The sequence below is a fragment of the Camelus dromedarius genome, chromosome 12 (assembly GCF_036321535.1).
Source record: "Camelus dromedarius isolate mCamDro1 chromosome 12, mCamDro1.pat, whole genome shotgun sequence".
NCBI classification, from domain to species: Eukaryota; Metazoa; Chordata; class Mammalia; order Artiodactyla; family Camelidae; genus Camelus; species Camelus dromedarius.
In genome coordinates this window covers 32,103,506-32,126,124 of record NC_087447.1, presented here as the reverse complement: position 1 = coordinate 32,126,124, position 22,619 = coordinate 32,103,506, and the positions used below count along the sequence as shown (strand labels likewise).

The 22,619-nt window shown below is 35.0% G+C and overlaps 1 protein-coding gene across 1 annotated transcript; it reads right to left on the bottom strand.

Annotated features, from left to right (window-relative positions):
* Positions 1-20,290: 20,290 nt before the first annotated feature.
* FANCF (FA complementation group F) lies at positions 20,291-21,534 on the bottom strand. Its single transcript, XM_010987485.3, has one exon. It carries the CDS (start codon positions 21,503-21,505, stop codon positions 20,426-20,428), a length of 1,080 nt encoding a protein of 359 aa, XP_010985787.2. The 5' UTR covers positions 21,506-21,534; the 3' UTR covers positions 20,291-20,425.
* Positions 21,535-22,619: the final 1,085 nt, after the last annotated feature.

Here is a 22,619-nt window from a genome sequence, read left to right as displayed (position 1 = left end):
AAGGGAGAAAGCCAAAAAAGATGGACTTCATGACAGGAAACTTCAGGGAATTCCTGGAGTGTAAACTTGCCTCAAAGATGTCCTGATTTGACGAGAGAGAGCTGGGGTTTTATTCGCTGGTTTCAGGCTACCCTAGAGAAGTGGGAGAGACATAAATTTAAATCCCCACACATTTCTAATTCTCCACAAGGGCTGGCAAAACAGGCCCCAGTGCCTGAAAGCAATCTTCCAATAAAGAGCCACAGGTCTGAGAGGCTCAAAGCCAAGCCATACAGAGGGAAGGGAGGGGACCCAAAAATGATAGATGCCAGACTCTGAAATATTAAATTACAGGGGAAACCTTATTGTTTATCCCTTCCCAGGACAGCTGCTAACAATGAAAGTATTCATCTCTGTGATTCTTCTGATGCTTATGGCTTCTTATTATGAGATGTTAAACAGAAATGCCAATGGATGATTGTTCAGGGTGAATTCTTATGTTATTTTATTTTTTGTTTCATTTTTTTGAAAACTGTTCTTCAGTAGAGAAGCAGCGAAAGTAAATAAGATAAAGGAAGTGTTAGTAAACACTAACATATATAGAAATTGGGATGAAAAAACATATAAAATATATCACATATAGAAATTGGGATGAACAGTATCTATAGCCAAGTTGCTAAAAACCTAGCATTTTAGGCCAGAAAGGAGAATGCCCAAAAATGATATGCTATAAAGGAACAAAGTATTGTACCAAAAATCTGGCTAATCTATGTGACTTTAAAATTTGTTTGCCTCTTTTGTTTGCATTCCCACTTTCTGAAATGAATAAACTGCCATGAAAAACATAGAGCTACATCAGTGATCTAATGAATGATGCCCAAAATAGCCGTGCAAATTTAAATTTCATAACTTGCCTGGCAGAAACTTAGAGCCTGAGCATAGAAAGAAGTGTCTTAGGGTAAAAATAAACTGAAATGTTCTCAATTCCAGCACTCAAATCTAGTTCCATATTTCACACTGCACACAAACTGAATCTCAGGTGAAAAACTAAAAACACTTGAATATATATATTTTTATACTTGTTAACAAAAATACTGAAATTGTAAGAAAAGAAGGAATTGCCCTTTCCCAAGGACAAGAAATATAGAATATTTTCCCTGAAACTATGAGACTTCAGGTAGGTAAGGCAAGCTTTAGATTAACCCTTAAATAGCTGAAGCTTAAGAAACCAACAAACACAAATATGTGTGTATGTTTGTGTGCATGTGTGTGTAACATATATATTTGGTGTATGCATATACATATATATAAAATCACATTTCTCAAATGAAAGAATATGTACAGTAAGATAAAAATATTGATTATAAGAAATGACTAGCAGAAATTAACTGCCTCTTATTTAGAGTCTTTCAAATACTTTAAAAACAAAAAGGATTTCAAAAGAGCAACAAAAACTATAAAATAAATAGGAAGAAACTTACTAAGAAATGTCCAAGATCTGTAAAGAATAAATTAAATAACATAACATAAATGACAAAAAAAAAAACACATAAAAATCCCTGAATTAAAAGAAATATGATTTTCCCAGGTGGGAAGACTTTAAAATTGAACAGATGTCAGCCCCAAATTCGTATGTAAATTCAACATAATCTAATGAGAAAGCCATTAAATTTTAGATGTAATTTTGTGTAGTAATTCTAAAGTTCACCTGAAGTAGAAAATGTGACAGAATAAGTAAGACATTCTTGATAAAAATAATGCAAGGAAACTTTTCAGATATCAAGTCACATTACAAAGATATACAAATTAAAGCAGAGTAATTTTAGTACAAAAAAAAATAGATCAGTCAGGAGGAAGGTATAGCTCAGTGGTGGAGTGCGTGCCTAGCATGCATGAGGTCCTGGGTTCAATCCCCAGTACCTTCATTAAAAAGGTACATAAATTTTTTTAATAAACCTAATTACCTCCCCCTCAAAAAAATTTCTTTTTAATTTTTAAAAGAAAAAGAAAAAATAGATCAATCAAGCAGAGTAGAGAGTCTAGAAGCATTTGCATGAGGATCATTTGCATGAGGATTTTAGTATATAAAAAATTAATGTCACTAATTAGCAGGAAAAATATACACTACTGATTGAGTAGCAGTGGGATAGTGAGAGCTCCATTTGTACCCACTAAAGGCAAAAATAAATTATAGATGCAATAAAGATCAACTTCAAATAAATTACATTTTAAATTTTAAAAGAACATAGAGAAAGATAGTATTGACAATATTAAGGTAGGGGAAGCTTTCCTAAATAAGCAAATCAGAGTCTGTGAAGAAAAAGTAAGACTGGCTTTTAAATACTTACAACATCATTATGATTAAAGATGCTATGAAAAACAGTTAAAGGGTGAGTCAATTTGGAGACAAAATATTTGGAACATTGTTAACACATAAAATACTAACATCTCAAATACAGAAGGAGGCAAAAATATGTACAATAAAAATAGGGGAGAGGATAGGCTATTTCATTAAAGAAGAAATACCTATGGGTAATTACCATATAAGAAATGCTCAATGTCACTGGATCAGAGAAATACATATTAAAGTTAGAAGTTAGCATGTAACATAAGAATACATACATATAAAATTTAGTAGATCAATTTTTTATATGTTATTTCATTTTTGAATAAGTAACATATTCACATGGGTCAAAATGTACAAAGTAAAAACTTCTGTATAATGAAATCTCACCCAGTTCCATGCCAACAGTTTATCCATTACAGGCAATTAATTTGATTAATCTTCTATGAATTTTATAAGAATATTTTATGCATTTACAAGCAAATACACAAAGTTTTGCACTTTAATTTCCACACAAAGAGCTTATTCTTTTTCTTGGCTTTATAGTATTCCATTGTATAGATGTGACATAACTGATGGATATATAGGTTGACTACAGTGTTACAATGAAAAACACTATACATAAGTTGCAGCACACAGATGTGAATATATATGCAGGATAAATTCCTAGGAGTAGAACTGCTGGATCAAATGACACTTGTACATTTGTAATTTAGCATAGCCTTTTGAGGAGGAAATTTGGAGACAGCTTTAAAATTTAAAGTAGTTATGCCTTGGGACCCAGAACTTAACCTCAGAAGTACTTCTAACATTACAAAATAATGTCTGCAAAAAGATGCATATTACAGTATTCCAATAGCAATAAACTGGAAATCTTAATGTCCTTACTATGGAAATGATCTCATGTATTTATAAAATAGATATATAGCGATCTATTCACATTACAGAATAATATGCAGTGATTAGAAGGAATGAATTAGGTCCACATGAAGAAAGATGGAAATATCTCCAAGATATATATAATTAAGTGAAAAAAGCAAGTGATTAGACGATATATATCATATGATCTGTTAAAAAAAAAGATCTCCTGTGTCTGAAAGGGTACACACCAAATTGTTAAAAGTGAATCTCTCTGAAAAATGAAGGGAGACTGGGTATAGGTGATGAGGCAATGAGGAAGGGAATTTTATTATTTTTGCTCTATGTATGGCTTTAAATTACTTTTGAAGTTAAATAAATGAAAATATTAAGAATATCACCTGAGATGCGAGAGGCAGGGACGAAGGTGAACTCGCTAGGAAAGGTCGGCCTCTGAAAACCCACACATGGCTGCACTCTGAGATCCTAAGTTAGTGACTGCCCACTGCAGCGGATAAAAAGGTGTGTCAACAGGGATGACAGGCAGCCAAGCCCAGCCCCAGCCCCAGCAGGAACACAGCCTCCCTTCGCTTGTATACATGGTATTCCCATTGTGAATGTGCCTTTTCAGCTAAAAGCAATAAATCTCATCTTAAACTAAAAAACAAAGAAAGCATAGCCACAGCCTTTACAATTTTTAAATGATAAAATGTGATAACTTTGGCAAAATATATAAAATGCATTTTATATATGAAGGGAAATGTGGAACTAATAGAAATAAATCATGTTTTATAAGTTATTTGCAATTGACTGCTTTTTTATGGATCTACCATATGAGCCTATACTTACACCTTATAAACATGAAAAATAACTAAATCAGCAGGAGGGGTTTCTTTCCCTCAATGAAAGAACCATATGCCAGGTAAAAAGGAAAATAATCACATCCACCAACGTTGTTTCCAAACGATTGTCCCTGCTCAGTCACAGACCTCTAACTGAAACATACCATCCATTTTACGTAAGGATACAGAGTGATCTTTACTTATGATGTGAATCAGCAGGACAGCAAAGTACAGAGACGTTATTACGGATTTGATCATCACCGAAATATTAGTGAACATTAGGCTGCATCCCATGTTAAACACATGGTGCACGTACCCCTACTCCCTCACCCTAGGGGAGTAGTTAATCAGCAAATGCACAGCCCCGAGGCAGTCTTGAAATCCTCAACTCAGCAGTTCAGCAGCAGTTATTATCAATCAAATAGAATTATCACCAATCCAGGTGAAAGTCAAAAAATTCAGTTTTTCATTTCAATTTGGCTATTACAATACTTCTTGTAGATCAGAATGTTTAGTTCTGCTGTAGACTTTGAGAGTTTAATAGTTTTGATTTTTTTTTTATTAATAAGCTGGCCATGGGTGTGCGGTGGGTCAGCCTTAGGTAGCTTTTGCCCGGAAGCCCTTGCTGTGACCCTGGGCACTATTCAGGCAGAGCTCGCCCGCACCCAGGCTGATAATGATTCCTGGGGGTCAGGAACCACACTGGCGAAGAACAGAAGAGCAAGGACCTTCTCCATGATGGATGGGCACAGCTGGTGCAAGTACCAGCTGGCAGGTCAGGTGGCAAAAGACCAGTTTTGATCATTTTGATATTTTATGAGAGTAACAGGAGAATGACATGGAATAGGGGAATACTTTCATCCTAATCCTCACCTGATTTTTGTCCTGACACCTACTGTATTATAAGATAAATGGAATGTAAATAATTTAATGGTTCACCTAGAATTGTTTTCGTATTCTACATTGAAAAAAACACCTTAATTTTAAGTTAATTAATTTTTTTTTTTGATTTATACTTTCAAAGTCAGAAAGATCAGTCTTTTACTCACCATATTGAAATTAGCCAATGGTAAATATTTAGCACATAAGATCATCTGCTTCTCAAGGATCTTGATGAGGAAACATCACTTGCAAATACTTCAGTACAAAAGGCAAAATTTAATGAGTCTTCATCATCCTCTGGCTTTTATCATTTTAGAACCAGCCTTTAAATTCCTGGCTTTTTGTATGGTTTTTTTTTTTTTTTTTTTGGTTTGCTTTTCCTTTATTTTCTTATTTCTTATTTGCTTTTCTTTTTCATTTTTCAATACTTACAGATAGGAAAAAAACTTGATAGAGTTTTTCATGCATTCTATTTATTATTTACAAAATTACAAATACATTACTAAGTAGAATTTTAAGAAATCAGTCAAATAACTAAAAGCTTACTTGCAATAAAACTAAACAATTAGAAAATACACAGTTTAAGGTCTTGGTTACACTTCCACTGTCGAAACAAATAACTTATTAAATCCTATTAACCTGCTTAGTTTTAAAGCCTCATAGGTATGAGTGGACAAATTTGTTTTTTATAACTTTCTGTAACAAGAAACTCTAAATTTCATAATTTTGTATTCCAGTGTTGGAATTTAATGTAATTTAAGTGTTAATGTAGTGTTTTATAAATAAACAACTCTTAAACCATGTAACAACGTTTTTTGTATGCATCTGCTAATCTCTTACCATGTTCAGAGTGTTACATAGTAGGAGCTGTGATAAGGTATTAACTAACTGAAGAACTAAATGCATGAATGACAAAAACAATAGGGAAGACTGGGTTCTTTTGACAAATAGATGTTACGTATCGATGTAGTCATTTAATTTAAAGGATGATTAAGTATAGCACATTATGCACTGACTTATAAAATTTATGATATGTACTTTTGGGCATATTTATAATGGGCTCATACCTCTCTTTTCATTCTGTGTCACCAACACAGATACTTGGCACTTTAGAGGATCTTAATCGTTTTATTAGTGAAGTAAATACTATAACAAAGCTAACTGCAAATATATTCTAAGAGGTGCTAACTGTATTTCCTTGATTTAAATTCATGTGTCCGCCATGGTTTAATGTGGTGGTGAACCTTTCAATAAATGGCTTCATGTGGTTCAGGAAATAGAGTAGTTGGGGAACCTGCTCTAACCTCTAACTTATCCTCCTCACAAACTCATCTTTAGCCAGCTCTTTATTCTAGGAACATGAAAATGTAGCCAGAAGTACATGTAAACAACATTCACACTCAACGTGGAATCATAGTGATGGATGGTCTGCAGGGCTTCACCAAAAAGCTGTTTTGGCAGTTAAAATATGAAGAGATTTGACAAGTTTTGTGCATTACTGGAAATGTGAGACCAAAAAGTTTTCTTAAATTCTGCACTCTGTGTTACTCATATGTACTCAGTAGAAATATGTCATCTCTCACATAATCATTGTTTTTCCCCAGAAAAATAGACAGATTGACCAGAAAAATGACTCAAAGCAAAATATGTGTAGAATAAAAAAAAAAACAAGTTCTGTTAACCATATCTTTAAAAAATAGAACATATAGTCCAAATGATCTATTATGTTGAGTGTATTTAAGTATGCACTCAGGTTTCATTTTAAATATTATTATTTGCATTGCTAAATGGCTTGGTAATCTTTTCCAGGCTAACTAGGTACATTAGGAGCACAGTTAAATCAATGCTGTGCAAATTCACTGCCATTAATTTAAGTAAAAATGTTACAAAAGGTTAAGTTTAAAAGATAATATATCAATCTACAAAAATGTGCTTCATATGTAACCTAGGACATTTATCATATTAAGATAAACAACATTTTTAATTAATAAATGTATATATTCACCAAAGGACTAAAGAATTAGTCATTACTTCTCTTCAAAATGGCCTGGAGAAATGTGATTTGATTTAATTATTATTGAGTTAATATATTGAATATATTATATATATTCTGCATAATAAAAATATATGTAATACATATTAATGTATTCCAAAAAAATTACACAAAATATTGCATTGTTTTTATTGTTGGAATTTACTTATGACCTCAGTAAAATGCCGTTTTGTTACAGCTGGAAACCAAAAAGGAAAAAAACCTTATATTTCAAAGTTCTCAAGTTCTTTACCACAATTGTTTCATAAGACCATAAAAATATCAGAGCAATCATAACACAGAAATCATTGCCCCATTAGAAAAGGAATTGTATGTGAGAAGATATTACTTATTAGTCACAAAAGGCAAATATGCTGAATCACATAAAGAAAAAAACTACCAGAGTAGGAAATTTGCAATCAAAGTCTGCACTTGTGTTCCTCATAGTAGTAGTGCTGTGAGATGCTTTAACCAAAAAAATGGCTGCGTAGTCTTATTTGGGGGAAAAATAACACATTTTCTCCTTGTGTATCTTTTGCTTCTATGTGTGTGTGTGTTTGTGTGTTCATTTCACATCTGTCTTCTTCGTTTGTCTACACATTTCATGATGGTGGGATCTATGCTTATGACAAAGAGTCTCTCCTTGACCGAACTTCAGTCAGGCTCCTCCAAACTCTCTTCTCTACTCAGCCCTGACTTTTTGGCTTTCCTGTTTGTCTCTGCATAGTTCAGTTTTGGCAAGGATCCTGTTAGATCAGTTTAACCAGAATCCCAGAGCTCCCCTTACCCTTGATGTCCTGAGACCCCAAATCTGCTTCAGGATCCTGAGGGTCGATGGGGGTGTAATGGCCCTGATAATGCAGCCCCTAAAAACAGGACTTCGTTCAAAGCCATGATGAAATAATTGGGGTGACCTTCAGGTAAGATTAAACCAGCAGCATTGTCCTTGGGCGCTTCCTCATGAAAGAAGAAGGAACACAGGATTTCCAGGCAGGCGGCATACGGCTCATTCATCCCAGCTTGTTGTGAACGGCCGGCGCACACTTTGGATGCAGGTAAAAGCACACACGAATTCGGGCACGCGCATGCACTTAACGGCTGTCTGTTACTAAGTTATTTTTCAAGAAGAACTGCAAAAATACCCTTGAGTTGAAAACAGAACTTTTCAAGTGCTGCTGAAATTCGGCAGAGAATTAAATTCGAGTGCCCTCTTCATTACACTAGCAACATTCTAACCTGTATCGGCAAAAGATGCTCTCTCTTCTGGAGTGATGTATGTTTTTCTCAAAAAAAAAAAAAAAGTAATTTTCTATCTCCCAACCACCCCCACCCTGCTAATTGACAATAAAATCCTCGCTTTTCCTTGCATCCTAGCTGTTCTGATAATTATCTATGCCCTCCATTTGGATTTTTCTTGGATATTGCATGTATGATTTCATAATATCATTAGATGAATAAGATATATATGGTTTTGAGCCGTGTTGTCCAATACGGTACCACTTAGTCACATGTTACTATTTAAATTAACTTAATTATAATTAACTTTAATATAATTAAAAATTCAGTTCCTCAGGTGCACTGGCATATTTCAAATACTCTACAGGCACATGCGGCTGCCATATTGGATAGCACAGATTATCTGTGTCACAATTATCTTTATCATTACAGGACACTTCATCATCACAAAAGTCCTATTGCTCAGCTCTGAACAAGAGAGTTGAGGTAAAATCAGCCATAAGAATTAAAAAGTATTTTTTTATGAAGCCACAGGGTTGCATATAAATAATTCAATTGTTCCTTTTAATATCCTCAATATTTCAATGGCAGAGGCAGCCATTACATAGTAAATAACATTCCCTGCACCTTTCTGACAGATGTGACATGGATGTGATTATTTTTCTGTTTCTTTAGGGCACAAAATGCTTGGAGTTCACTGTGGTACAGAACCACTAATTCCCAAGATTCCATTACTCTTTCAGACTTAAATATTTTGCTGTAACTGAAAAATCTGATTTTTCAACTGGCTTGATGTGAAGTAATTATTTTTCATCATTACCTGCTGTCAAAGAACAAGGAACCTGGATTAGATAAGGCTTACTGATACTGGATGGTTTTATCATGAGAAAAATATATATATATATGTATTAGCGTACGCAGTGCTCTTTTTCCTGTAATTCATTATGAAGTTGTCCTGCCAAGGCCTGAAAAATTTTAGTTTCATGAGTTCTTTTTCCAAATGACTCCTTATGATGGCTATCTCACACTTTTCTTCTAAAGGTCCTACTTCCTTCCCCCCATCCTCACCTACTGTGGATGACTATGACATTTTTCTTCACTGAGCTTGAAGCCTGTGCTTCTACCTGTGCTTTCACATGTAAGTTCTCTAACACCTTTGGCTTCAGCACATTCTTGTCTTCTGTTCTTGTCTTCTGTCATTCTTGTCTCTGTTCTTTATGATGCTTTTCCTAAAGCAAAAACAGGGTGCTGTTACTTGAAGAGATGCCGCATTCTAGAAGGCATAGACTACAAACTCCATTACATTGCCCCTTCAAATATGCATAAAACCATTTTAAACGCACACATGCACACAAACACACACTCTAAAAACTATTGCTTGCCTCCTACAAATGAGATTCCATGACAGTATGTATCATTCGCTGAGAATTTATCACATGTAAACACTATTCTAAATATTTCACACATGCTATACTATTTATCCTAACAAGGACTCTGTTGGCTGCTACTATTATGATCCTCTTTTTTTCAGGTGAAGAAATCAAGGCTGTTGTGCAATAGGGTTCCAATCTGCCCCTGCCTGATTCCAAACACTGGATCCTTAGCAAAAACTCTGTAATATTTCTGTTTTCAGTAAGTCAGTCAGTGATCTGTGATCTGTTTCCTGTGTTTTTGTTGCATTGACATGTTCTCTTTAGTCTTCTTCTAAAAGCTGTCTTTCTATTCTTCTCAATTCCTGGGAAACCACTGATTCTCAGTTTATCAAAAATCTGCTTTTAGTCATATCCCAAGGCATTTCTATTTTTTTCAACCTTGTTTCCAGATGACACCATGGGCCATCCTCTTCTAAAAATACTCTTTTTATGACCCCATGTCCCTTTTGTCCTCTCATCTTTCTGTATGACAGCTTCTAAGATCTGCCCTCCTTCTTTTGCATCATGACTAGTAGACTTCCTCAGCATGTAACACATAAGTGCTGAAGAAAAATCCCAAGGCCAAGGACAGAACTTTGATGCCAACTTTCTTAGAGGACTAATCAAGTCTTATACTCATAATTTTCATTGCTAATTATGTCAAATGTTATGTATCTATTTCTAACTTTTAAACTTCTAATTTCATATTTTCAGCTGTCTGCAGAACATTAGTCTTTCAAACATACAAAATATATCTTAACTGACTGTCTTCTGGAACATATCTGTTTCTGTATTAGTGCCATTAGGCCACTCAATCGTGTTGACTATTTAAATTATTTCATGAATTTTGCCTAGATCATTGAAATTGCCTTTTAAATAATGGGATTCTGATTGTTTAATTAATTTAAGTCCTAGATTTTCCCCAGTCATTCTGATCTCCAGGACTGAGTAAGTCTAAACAGCATACTTCACTCGGCTAACTTCCCCAGCAAATCCTTGCATTGGTGCTTAGAAGAAAAATTAGCAGCCCTAAGCCCAGTATCTTGTATGCCCTTTTGAGTCATGAACATCCACCCATGTGCCCATAAAAACTCATCATCTTTAATCCTTGGTAAGGAAGGTGGTACCGTGCAATAACCATAGATGTATAACCTTGACTGAGCTATTTAACTTGCTAGTCCTCAGTTTTTTATCCATAAAATGAGGAAGCTAATGGCACTTACTTTATATGGTGCTGTGAAAAAACTAACCAAGTTGATAATCAAATAAATGAATGAGAGATCACAAATAGTGATAAGTGCTATTATTAAAGCAAAACAGACATGTAACAGAGTAAATCTAGTATGTATAGGTGGGTCGTGGAGGGAGGGCTACTTCATAAAATCAATAGATCCAACCAACAACCATCCAGCTCATATTCCTCATCTGGCATACAAGAACACTATGAAATATTTTAGTCAAGTATCTTACCCAAATCATGGTAAAGTTTTGTCAATGGCATTACCAAGAATATTAGCCTAGTAAACCTCACATAAATGAAATAACCTCTTTTTTTTTTTTTTTTTTTTTTTTTTGTAACGACTTGTTCTTAGTGAATCTTTGTTGGCTAACGCTGGTTACTGTGGTCTTTTGCAAGTGCTCACGGAATCATCTGTTCTGTGATTGCTTATGAGCGTCAAAGTAGAAAGCATAATACTTGTTTTCTGCATTCTGCTACCTGTTCTTAGATTATATAGAAAACCCTGGAAAGTTAATCCTTTAAGTTTTATCTTGCTATTATGACTGTTAAAGAAAAAAAATTTCTCTGATACTTGTTAAAATAGTAGGGAATACTTTATTCAAGGCTGTCACAATAGGGGTATTGCATTGGAGAGAAAGATCAGATTCAATTTCGAATACAGCAAAGACAGATGGGCATTCATAGCCAACTAGAAGAGTGAGGAGGGAGTGGTTAGCAAATTACTAAGAGGAGGCATCAGAGACAGGGGGATTGTTGCTAAACTGGGCTTACAGGATTCTTACCATAAGCATTTCACCAAAAGCTGGGAGTGAAGTAGTTGATGAGATATCAAGGGTGATCAAATACCAAGGGTGGGGAGATGACTTAGCAGGATTATTTCCTAAAACGGAGCTGAGCAGACCAAAGACAGGACTGGACAGGGGCCAAGAATGAGGGCTGGTTGAAAAGAGGGTTCTGAAGAATTTAACTAACGTTTAGTCGAGGGGAGAGTCTTTGTCAACCTGAAGTCACCCATTTAAGTTGTTAATTTCTATCTAACATGGTATGGAGTCAAAATTAAAACCAAAAAGAATGATGACTGGCTATGAACTGAATGAATGGCAATATTGGCAAAGGTTTTTTTTTTTTTTTAATTCCCCCTTAGAAATTTCTAGACTCAGTTAAAGCTTAGCAGTATACCTCCTTTGGAATAGCCTGAAGAAATGGTTTGATGGGGACAAACACTCAAATAATATCTTCAAAGTGTTATGAGTGCCTGTTGTTTCAAAGTTATTCTGTAACTGTTATTGTTTAAATTATTCACTGTGCATTATTATATCTCCAAAAAGGCATCATAAAGTGGATGTTTTTGTTCACACCAGAGTTTCAGAATATAATATTTAAGTAAAACACACAGATTTCTATATATTTAATTTAATGTAAAATAGGACATTTCAGTAATCATTACTCTTTTTTTTTTCTAATCTTAAGAGTATCATATGTATTTAACCATAATTAGGACATTAAAGAAGATAGCAATTTATTTGATAACTAACATACAATGTTAACCAATATGTTATCTTTTAAGACATACCAATAGTTGCAACGACCAGCTGCACAAAGGCCGCAATCATTCCTACTTTCCAGTCTGTCTTTCCTGACTCAAAAGAATGTTTGAAAGAAAATTTTCTAACCCTCCCCATCAAAATTAAAGGTAAATCTACACTGGCTATTTCTTTGTTCTTAAAAGATATACTCCGAAACCTCTTTCTTTGTTGTTTTATTTTACCTAACTCTGTCCTACTATGGCACTACAATATTTTGGGAGGAAATAAGTACCTAAAGATACAATTTAGAACAATGATATCAAATGCCAGTGGCAGCCGAGGTGTGGACATATTCATCAAGAAATAACCATGAAGCTCTCTACCCATTCCTCACACCAAAGGAACAGAAAAGCTGCAATAGTAGAGGAGTGCTCACGGATCAGAGGCCCTTCTCTGGTGGATGCCAGGATGACATAAAAAGCCCTACTGAGCTGAGATCACCTACAGAATACAGGGACAGAAGGGAGAGTATTTATCCGAAGAAGCCTGAGATTTAAATCACAAGAAATGTTATTATCTTAAATTGGCAAAATAAAAATTTCTGCCATTGGCAGTTTGAGATCCAAGTTCAGGAAAATAAAACTCCGACTAAACATGTGATGATGTAACGTGAAGTTTTAAAGGCTATGCTACCAGGGCATTTACTCAAGAAAGAGAGGCTTTATGATTTCCATAGTATCTCTTATGTCAAAATTGGGGAAATATTAGTAACTCACCCCAGAGAGTTGTTATGAAGATTGAATGCATTAGTACACACAAAAGAAATAACTAGAGTATTAGCACATTTATTATAATTATTGATTATGTCCAGGATCAAGATGATTTTGATACAGCAACTTGCTTTATACATCCAGGTAGTGCCCTTGGGCAGTGTGAGTTAAAATTTTTTTGATATCATTTACCCATCTGAGAATCTGATGTTCTTCTCCATAAAAGTGAACATGCATATAATTTCAGGAGCTCAAAGATAACTAACATTCTTTGCACCTCTAAAGTTTGGTGGACCATATGCTAAAAGCCCCTGGTCTTAGCATTGGAAATAATATCTTCTATTACTGCACTACATCTTCAAGGAGCTATATTTCTTCTCACTTTTGATAAAAAAGATTAAATCATCCCATCAAAATGTTTTCTTGGAGAATGAGAAAAGACAATCAACAGACACTACACCAAAATGACATGGATGTAGGAATTATCTGACAAGGATTTTAAAGCAACTATCATATAAATGATTTGTTAAGTAATTACAAAAGCACTTGAAACAAATCAAAAATAAATGGAAAGTTTTAGTAAATAAATAAAAGATACAAAGAAGGACAAAGTGAAAATTTTAGAATTGTAAAATACACTAACAAGAAATAAAAATTCAACGAGAAAACACAGCAATAGACTGTTGAGGACAGAGGCAGGAATCAGTGAATTTAAAGCTAGAACAGTAGAAATTACCCAACATGAACAAAAAAGAGAAAATAAACTGAGAAAAAATATGGCAGAAACTCAGTGACTTGTTGGACTGAAACAAAATATTTAACATGTCATTGGACTCTAGGAAAGATAAGAGAAAGAGAGTGGGCTGAAAAATATTCTAAGAAGTAATGATGAAAATTTTCCAAATTTGGCAAAAGACATAAGCCTAAAGATTGAAGAAGCTGATCAATTCCCAAATGGGATAAACCCAAAGAAATCTACAGCAAGATACATCATAACCTATGAAAACTCTAGACAAAGAAAAAAAATCTTAAAGTGAAAAAAGAGAAATGACATTTTGCTTTCATTTGAATGAAAACCATTCAAACGTCATCATGAACCATGGATGCCAGAAATAAATGGCACATTTTCAAATGCTGAAAGAAAACCCCAAATTCTGTATTTGGCTAAATTACCCTTCAGGAATAAAGGGGGAAACAAGACATTCTCAGATGAAGGAACATTAGGAGAATATGACACCAATGAACCTACTCTAAAAGACTGACAAAAAGGAGTTCTTGAATATTCATGTTCTTAATTGTTTTACTGAAGAAAAATATAGTTATTCTTAACCAAATTGGATAAATAAGAATACGAAAGCTTAGAGCTATGAAAGAATTTATTCAAGGCTGTCCAGAGACAGTGGTGTATGATAAACATAAGTCATAGAAGAAAGCCATTTAACAAGGTTTATTTATTCTCTCTTTTTGTCTCCTCAGTTACAGTTTAGTTCCCCCATCATAAAAAAAAAAATTTTTTAAATCTTTAACTCTTAAATGGAAGTATAAATGCCTTTTAATTGCAATATTGTAATAGTAAGTGTAATATCCCATTCACAGAACTAAACTATAAAATGGGTATAATAGCTTTAACAAATTGCAGATTCAAATATCCTGCCTTAGCTAACGTCTGTAATGACAAGCAGTGAAATCATTTTGAATCTACTGGGACCAATTTGCTGGTGCAGCGCACAAGGTCCAGTGCTTCCAGCTATAATTAGAAACTGGTGCCTGGTCTCCATTAGTTTTAGTTACTATAGTAATTCCACATGCAACCTGTGCCTGCTGACTAGTGAACTAGATCGTGTATCTTCTGTAAATTGCTCTTGTTAGTCACTTGTAATTTATTTTATGTTTCCAACAATTTCAAACCAGCAGTGTCAGGAACACATGTTTTTGCAATTATTGGAAAAACAAACCAGGGAATGTGCACCTCCAACCTCATCCCACTCTTGGCTATTAATGTTTACGTAAACTTCTGAATATTTTTGAAAATCATCAGAGATTGTGAACATGATTTTTTTAAATAAAAGATAATAAAATATATTCTCTTTCTGCCAAGAATAGTTATTACAGAATTTTGAGATCTCTTTACCTCTAGAAAAGAATATAAAATAATTTATTATCTGCCTTGTTTTTCCTATCTGCATTCTGATAGTCAATTTATTAGTGATAGATTATTTGAAATCAGATCATAATATTCATTGTGAATTCAAATTCAGTCAATATTTTTAAGACACCTAATGTGTCTGAGATTAGCAAAGAGCATTTACCCATTCTTGTCCATGGGTACATCTATATTCAGTAAAAGCTAACAGTGTGTTATTTTCTTATTCTATTTTGGCACGTTGTCAATCTCATAAATACATGCGCAGCCTCAAACAGAATACCTTACCAAGTAAGTATTGATAATGTGTCAGATGCTTGTATAATAATGAATATTTTAACAGCTATCCCTAGAGCTTTGAGCAATTATGGAGAGTAAAATATCCAATATTGATCTACACATAGATCTATACCTCACATATTTCTTTTCAGACATATTTCCTTTTAAAAAATAAGAAATTTGGTTCATAACATTAAAATACACAAGTCAAGTAAGTTGGTTTGTATCATTTTAGTGCATTACATCATAGCCTGACATGTAAGCAGGTGAGCAAATGCTCATTGAGAAAATAAATGAATAAAAATTTACAACACAAATATCAAACTGAAAGGATATATATAAAGTAAAAAGGCTTTTTTGTAATGATAAATAAATTTTCCTTTGGAATAAATTTATGTTAAATATCAATGTGTAAGACCCAAATTTCAAATATATCCCTAACATTGATATTATCATAGACTTCATTCAGAACATAATACTATCTGCATTATATATATAAATATAAAATTCACATTTTATATCCATATGCTTATACTTCTGAATTACTGGATCTAAAAAATTTCTAAGATTTCAGTCCTAATCATTCATGTGATAAAAGTATAAAACCACAATAAGATTTCAAAACACTGCAGGCTCTTTTGAACTCAAACCTTTACCCCAATATTAAGAGTAATGAAGCTTCAAGAGACAGTTGTATACACATTAATTATCATAGTTATTCAAGCTACTTTCCCTTAAGGCTACCATATTTCTAAGCCAAAATGGTATTCTTAGTCCACTCTAACAATTAGCATCTGATAAATGATGCTACTGCCACACTTCTAATACAGTCATTGATCATTTCCAATTAATTCCCGAGAGAAATCAATGGTTTCTTCCTAGAGCATTTACATTAACTAATTTATGTTAATATGAACACCCTATATCCACAATTTTCTAGGGAAGATGGGCCATTCTATTTATACACTAGTTACTGCTTTAGAGTTTCAGTATACTGTTTCAGAGCTCACAAAATGTATAAAAGAGCTATAAAGATCAAGTAAAACTGGATAATTTAACCACAACAACAGAATCTTGACATTGATGATTGTTGATCTAACTCAAACCCAACAAAGAAGCTTTGGAAGATTTTTCATATTGGTTGGTTATAGTCTGGAAATGTTACCATGTGGTGAAAACCCTACTCTTTGTTTGAATGAATACTTCTTGTAGCCACTACTAAAATGATTTATGTTTCTTAAAGATATACCCAAAGGGTGATGCTCTAGGCAAATGTTTGCTCCATTCCTATTTATGGTTTACTCCATTCTTGTGTTCTTAAATAGTTATCAACTACATAATATACGCCAGTATAGTGTGAGGGCCTTGGACATTCAAGCAAAACAGAGCCAGCCTTGTCCTTACTGAACTTATATTCTAGTAGGAAAGACAGACACACGTGAATAACATGACTGTATTTGATAAGAAAATGGGTGATCTGAAGGGAATTTCCAGGCTACCTTTCTCCATCAAACATACGTATCTCCAAAAACAGAGCGATATGAGTGGCATGCAAATAGTATTTGGAAACTATGTTTTGAGCAAGCCACAAGGTAGGGAAATTGAAGCCAAAACTCTTGAATAAAGCCTGGAACCTTGCCAAGTGGCCCTAGGTAAGAGGTGTTCACTACTTCTGACAGAAATGATTGAAAATGCCCTCATGGGGAAAAGATACCCTATTTGGACTCCTACGTTTCCATAGATTGAATCAAATAAATGCGAGATCACAATAAGAAATTACAAAATATGTAAAGAAACAAATCATCATGAGTGAGAATCACAGAAACAACAAACAGGTGTAGATCCCCAGCTACTTTGAGTTCGAAATTATTATAAAATAATAACAATTTTATACTATAAAATAATAATTGGAATTCTAATTATTAGAATTCCAATTATTATTTTATAATGTAAAATATTATATTATATATAATATACTACAGAATATAAAATAACAATCTTAAAGATAAAAATGGAATCACAAAAAATAAACATGCAATACGAGATTATAAGAAATGACCAGGCAGATTTGAGGGGGAAAAAAGCCAAATAAAATTTTTAGGGAAAAAAAAATTTTTTTTAGGAAAAAAAATTTGAAATTAAAAACCTCATGAATTTCTTAAACATCAAATAGATAGGAATGAATTAACAAGAATATACTTTTATGTACAATACCTTTATGAAGGATATAGGCAAAGTTAAGAAAACTACACCTCAAAAGAGTAATTTGGATAAGAGAGAAACATCTTTCCCTCTCATATAACAAGACAGATGGGGCAAGTGGCCTCTGTTCTGCCCTCCTGAACACGTGGCTTCATCTTTGTGTCCACAGCAGTTGCTGCAATCTTTCTCAGCCACGTGATTCAAGGCAGCTCATTCACTAGCACCACCATGACTTTCCAGCCAATTTAAAGGGATAAGCAGAGCATAAAGGGCAAATGATTTCCTATTTCTCGAGTGTGAATCCTCAGACGTGCATATTCAATCCTGCTCATATACAGGTGGTCAAAATCCAGTGTTATGGCCACGCATGGTCACTTCTAGATGAAACTTGAGGTTGAGATATGATTACTAAAATGAAAATAGGGAAATGTATCCTTGGAGATCACAGCAGTTTCCACACCAGCACAGAGTGGTAAGGAGATAAAAACAGTGAAAGAGAGGCTGTAGGATATAAGGATAGTATGAGAAGATGTAATAGAGGCCTGATCAGAGTCACAGGAGACATTAGAAAAAAGCAGAGTAAACGAAGCATTGTGGGGAAGAAAAACAAAAACAAAAAACTAAGCAGAGAAAAACACAAACCCACAGATAAATGAAATATAACACATAACAAACAAGCAGGAAGAACAGAGAAATTAACAGTTAGATGTATTATATATTACAGTGACTGCAGATCAAAGATACAATATCTTATAAACTACAGTTTCTGACCAAAATCAAATTAATTTGGAAAAGAATAACAAAAAGATAATTTTAAAAATACTTATTGAGGAATTTAAAAAACAGTTCTAAATAATTCATAGGTTAAAGAAGAAATCATTGTGGAAACTAAACTATTAATACCTGAAACTGAATGATAATGAAAATGTTATACATCAAAAGACCTGCAGTGAAAGCAGAATTTAGAGGACAATTAAATAATAAAAAAAGAAACGTGAAAATGAGCTAAGTGACTTTGCTTAAGAAGTGAGGAAAGAACAGCAGAATAAAAGAAAAGAAGAAAAGAGATAAATTAAGAGCAAAAATTTTTGAAATAGAAAAAAATTATATAATAAAGTGTTAGTTCAATGGGGGAAATTATGTATCAGATAACACCTGGGGAGACAAATCAAGAAAAGTAAAGACAAAGGGGGAAAAAAAATGAAACAGAACTGCAAATACACTAGTAATAAAAAGGGTAGGATGATACTAGTGATAAAAAAAAGTTAAGAAACAACTTTGCTCCAAAATTTGAAAACTTAGATGAAATAAATTTTTGGATATACGTAATTTACCAAAACTGACTTAAGAAGAAATAGAAAGTGTGAACAGCACTTAAAATCACTAAAGAAATTGAGATGGTAGTTAAGTTATTCAGCTTAAAAAAATCAAGCTCGGATTGTATTACAGAATAATTCTATAAAACTCCAAAGGAATTGATCATTTCAACTTTATAAAAACTCTTTCAGACAATAAGAAAAAGAGGAATAGTACATAATTCATTCTATATGGCCAGTATAATTTTGATGTTAAATTTAAACAAAAGAATGTAAAAATAAAAAATTACAGGTTGATCTCATTCATGAACTTGGAATCAAAAATCTAAATGAAATATAAACTGAACTGAACAGAGTATTAAAAATAATACATTTGACTAAGTTGAGTAGCTCTGAAATGCAACAGCAAATGATCATTAGAAGTTAACATAGTGAAAGGGGAAAAAGTCCTCAACATTTTCATCTCATTAAATATAGGAAGAGCATTTAACTAGCATTTATTGAGGACTCTCTAATAGGTGTATATTTTCCTTGATTTATTTTTAAAGACTAAACTTAAAAATATTTGATAACTTGATAAAATCTATAGATAAGCAGACATATGATCAAAAGATGGAAAGGGGGGCTACAAAAATGAAAATAGTGCCAAAGTGATAGGATATTCCTTTAATATTGTTACCGTATTATTTACCCAATAATAGTTTACTTAAAATATTAAACCCAACCTCAATCTATTTTTAAATTTAATGATCAAATCTTAACGGTGAGTCTTGTTCTTAGTTCTCATTATACCTTCATGTCTGGTTGCTTTCCATAAATACTAATTAAGTGTGAATCACATTTTAGATTTATTTACATATTTATCAACTTAAAGAAGAGAAAATAATTGAATCTGCCTGTTAATAATTTCTTCACTTCAGAAGATTAGAAAAATCAAAAAACAAAAACAACCCTACACAAATAAGGCATTAATGGCATAAAAAGGTGTCTTGTTTGTCACTTTAAAGCTGCTTTTTCTTTGAAAAGCACATCTTTTCAGCATTATTAGAAACGGGCCTTCTGAAAAGCAAACTATTGTTAATTCCATGGTTTTAGGTAGGATATTTCCAATGTTACCTCCTCTATCCAGAAAATCAATGGCACTGCAAGCTAGTACCTTTACATATTTGTAAGTTACAAGTACACTTATTATAAATTAGCAACTAAAATAATAGTCTGACACATGAAAGTATGGGAGACTTGGTGAGAATACTGGAATTTTAATTTTGTAAGCCATATATTCAAGTAATCAATAATGGAGCGTTGCCCACTGAGAACTGGGGTCTGGGCTGAGACCTAAAACTTGTCTCTTCCCAAATGCAGTATCATGCGCCACTCTCAAGAGCTAACAACAGGTCAGTCCAGATGCTAAGGCCAGGTACTTCGAAATCTCCATCTTGAGCTTTACAGGACTTCAGAGTAGTTAGAACTTCATCTTTCAGAGGCGGAGGGGCCTGACAGAGGCTTTGAAATCTGCCGTACAACTCCTCCCAGGGCACATCCTGGGACTCAGTTCCAATCCAAATGCCGTTCTGAAGGTCGTAGTGCAGATGTCGACCCCAGTCTGTTAGCAGACCCAGGTAGACCCGGGAGACCTCTGGATGGCGCCCTGCCACCGAAGTTAAAAGCCCGGCTGGGAGGTTGCGGCAAAAGGCAACTATGACCTCCGATTTCCCCAGAAGCCAATGAAGCAGCTCTCGGCCCCGCTCTCCCGCTCTTCTGGGGTTGCCGAGTTCCGATTCCTCTTCTTGGTGCCGGGGAGACGAAGGTGGCAGCAAGAGCGCAGCCGCTGTCACCTTCAGGAAGTTGTTGTGGGGCAAGTGCTCCCACAGGCGGCTGAGAAACCTGCCAGGGCCCTCCGCGTGGGCCTCCCCCACCTCCTGCAGACGCTCCAGCAGCAGCTCCGCCTGGGTCTTCATCAGTGAGTCCTCCTGAAGGACCGGGTTCTCTCTATAGGCGCTGGAGCGCAGCATGTGGACAGCAGCCCGGCGGCGGGCGAGGAGGGCCAGGCTGCCTTGGAGCGTCCCCTCTTCGGCGCCCGGGACGCCAGGGCCGGGAAAGAGCTCCTGCAGCAGGTAGTGAAAGGCAGCATCCCCGAGGGCCCGGTTCGCCAGCAGGCGCAGGGACAGCAAGAGATCGCAGTGCCCCAAGGCCTGGAAGTTCGTCAACCCTAGGGCCGGAGCGGGCCCAGAGCCGCCCTCCTGCTTCCACTGGTTTTGCAGTCGTCGCTCCAGAGCCTTGCGAATGCGGGCATGGCGGCCAAAGCGCCTGTGGACGTGGCGTAGGTAGCGAGCCCACTGTAAGGCCCTGCGCACGGTCGCGGCGTCCCAGGTGCTGACGTGGGTCGTGCGGGAGACCGCCAAAACCTCAGAGAAACGCTCCAGCTGCTGCAGGAGCGAGTCCATTGGGGCCCACCAGGGCCATACTTCCGCCTTCACCCTGGAGACGGAGACTCTCTGCGTGGTGATTGGCCTGTCCCTGTAATGCTCCGCCTCTCCACAATGATATTGGATCCAATCCCTGTCAATCTGACAGCTAGAATCCGGGTACCTGCCCTAAGGGAAAGTTAAGCCGGAGCAAAGTGCACTTGGTTTTACTTTCGCCACGAATATCGAGGATGCGCTTATGGGAGGAAGAATAAATGCAGGACATCTTAGTGAGAATTACCCGAGCGACGTGAGAGATGCTGCTATTCACGAAGGTCTCCGTGCTTCCTTTCGCTTTGAAAATGGTCTCTAGTAGAAATTTCCTGAGTTTTGCCTGAGTGAATCTGTGTTAAAGTTTATCATAATCATAAGCCAGAGACGTGCTGTTACATATAAGAAAATGTTATTAAATGAAAATTTTAGTTCAAGTCAATGTAGTGGAAATGTACTGGCCTCCAATTAATGAATACCAGGCACTATGCTAAAGTCTAGGCCTTGGCCTTGTCACTTCATTATTAAAACTGAAGCCCAGGTTAATTGAAATTCACGATTAATACTTTATTAAAATATTAAAGGAACTTAGAATTTTATTTCAAAGTTGTACTTTTTTGTTTTGTTTTTGTAATTTCCAAAGCAAAATAGCTCAACTGACTTTTTTTTTTTTCCTTGATACGTACTTTAGTATGTTAAGTGTTTATTTTAATTAGCTGTGTATTATCAATTGACTTATTTCACACAGATAAACAACTGATTAAACAAAATGTCATTTAGGAGCATATAACAAAAAACATATGCTTGTCTCAAGATTGTGGGGAGAGGGGAAGAAGGACCTATTTCTGGAATGTCATCTGGATTATTCACTTATTTATGTATTCTGCAATATTTATCTGCCAACTCCTAGGAGTTCTGTCGTCCAAAAACCCACAACAATTGATAATCTACAGAAATTGGTGACATAACTCATTTGAGCTGAATTTGTTTGCAGTCCTAAAGACACTAAGCAAAACTATTTTAGTGAGTAGTCAGAACTGATGTTTTGTTTTGTTTTGCTTTAACAAAAAAGGGAAGAGAAACAAATTTACCAGAGGGAGAG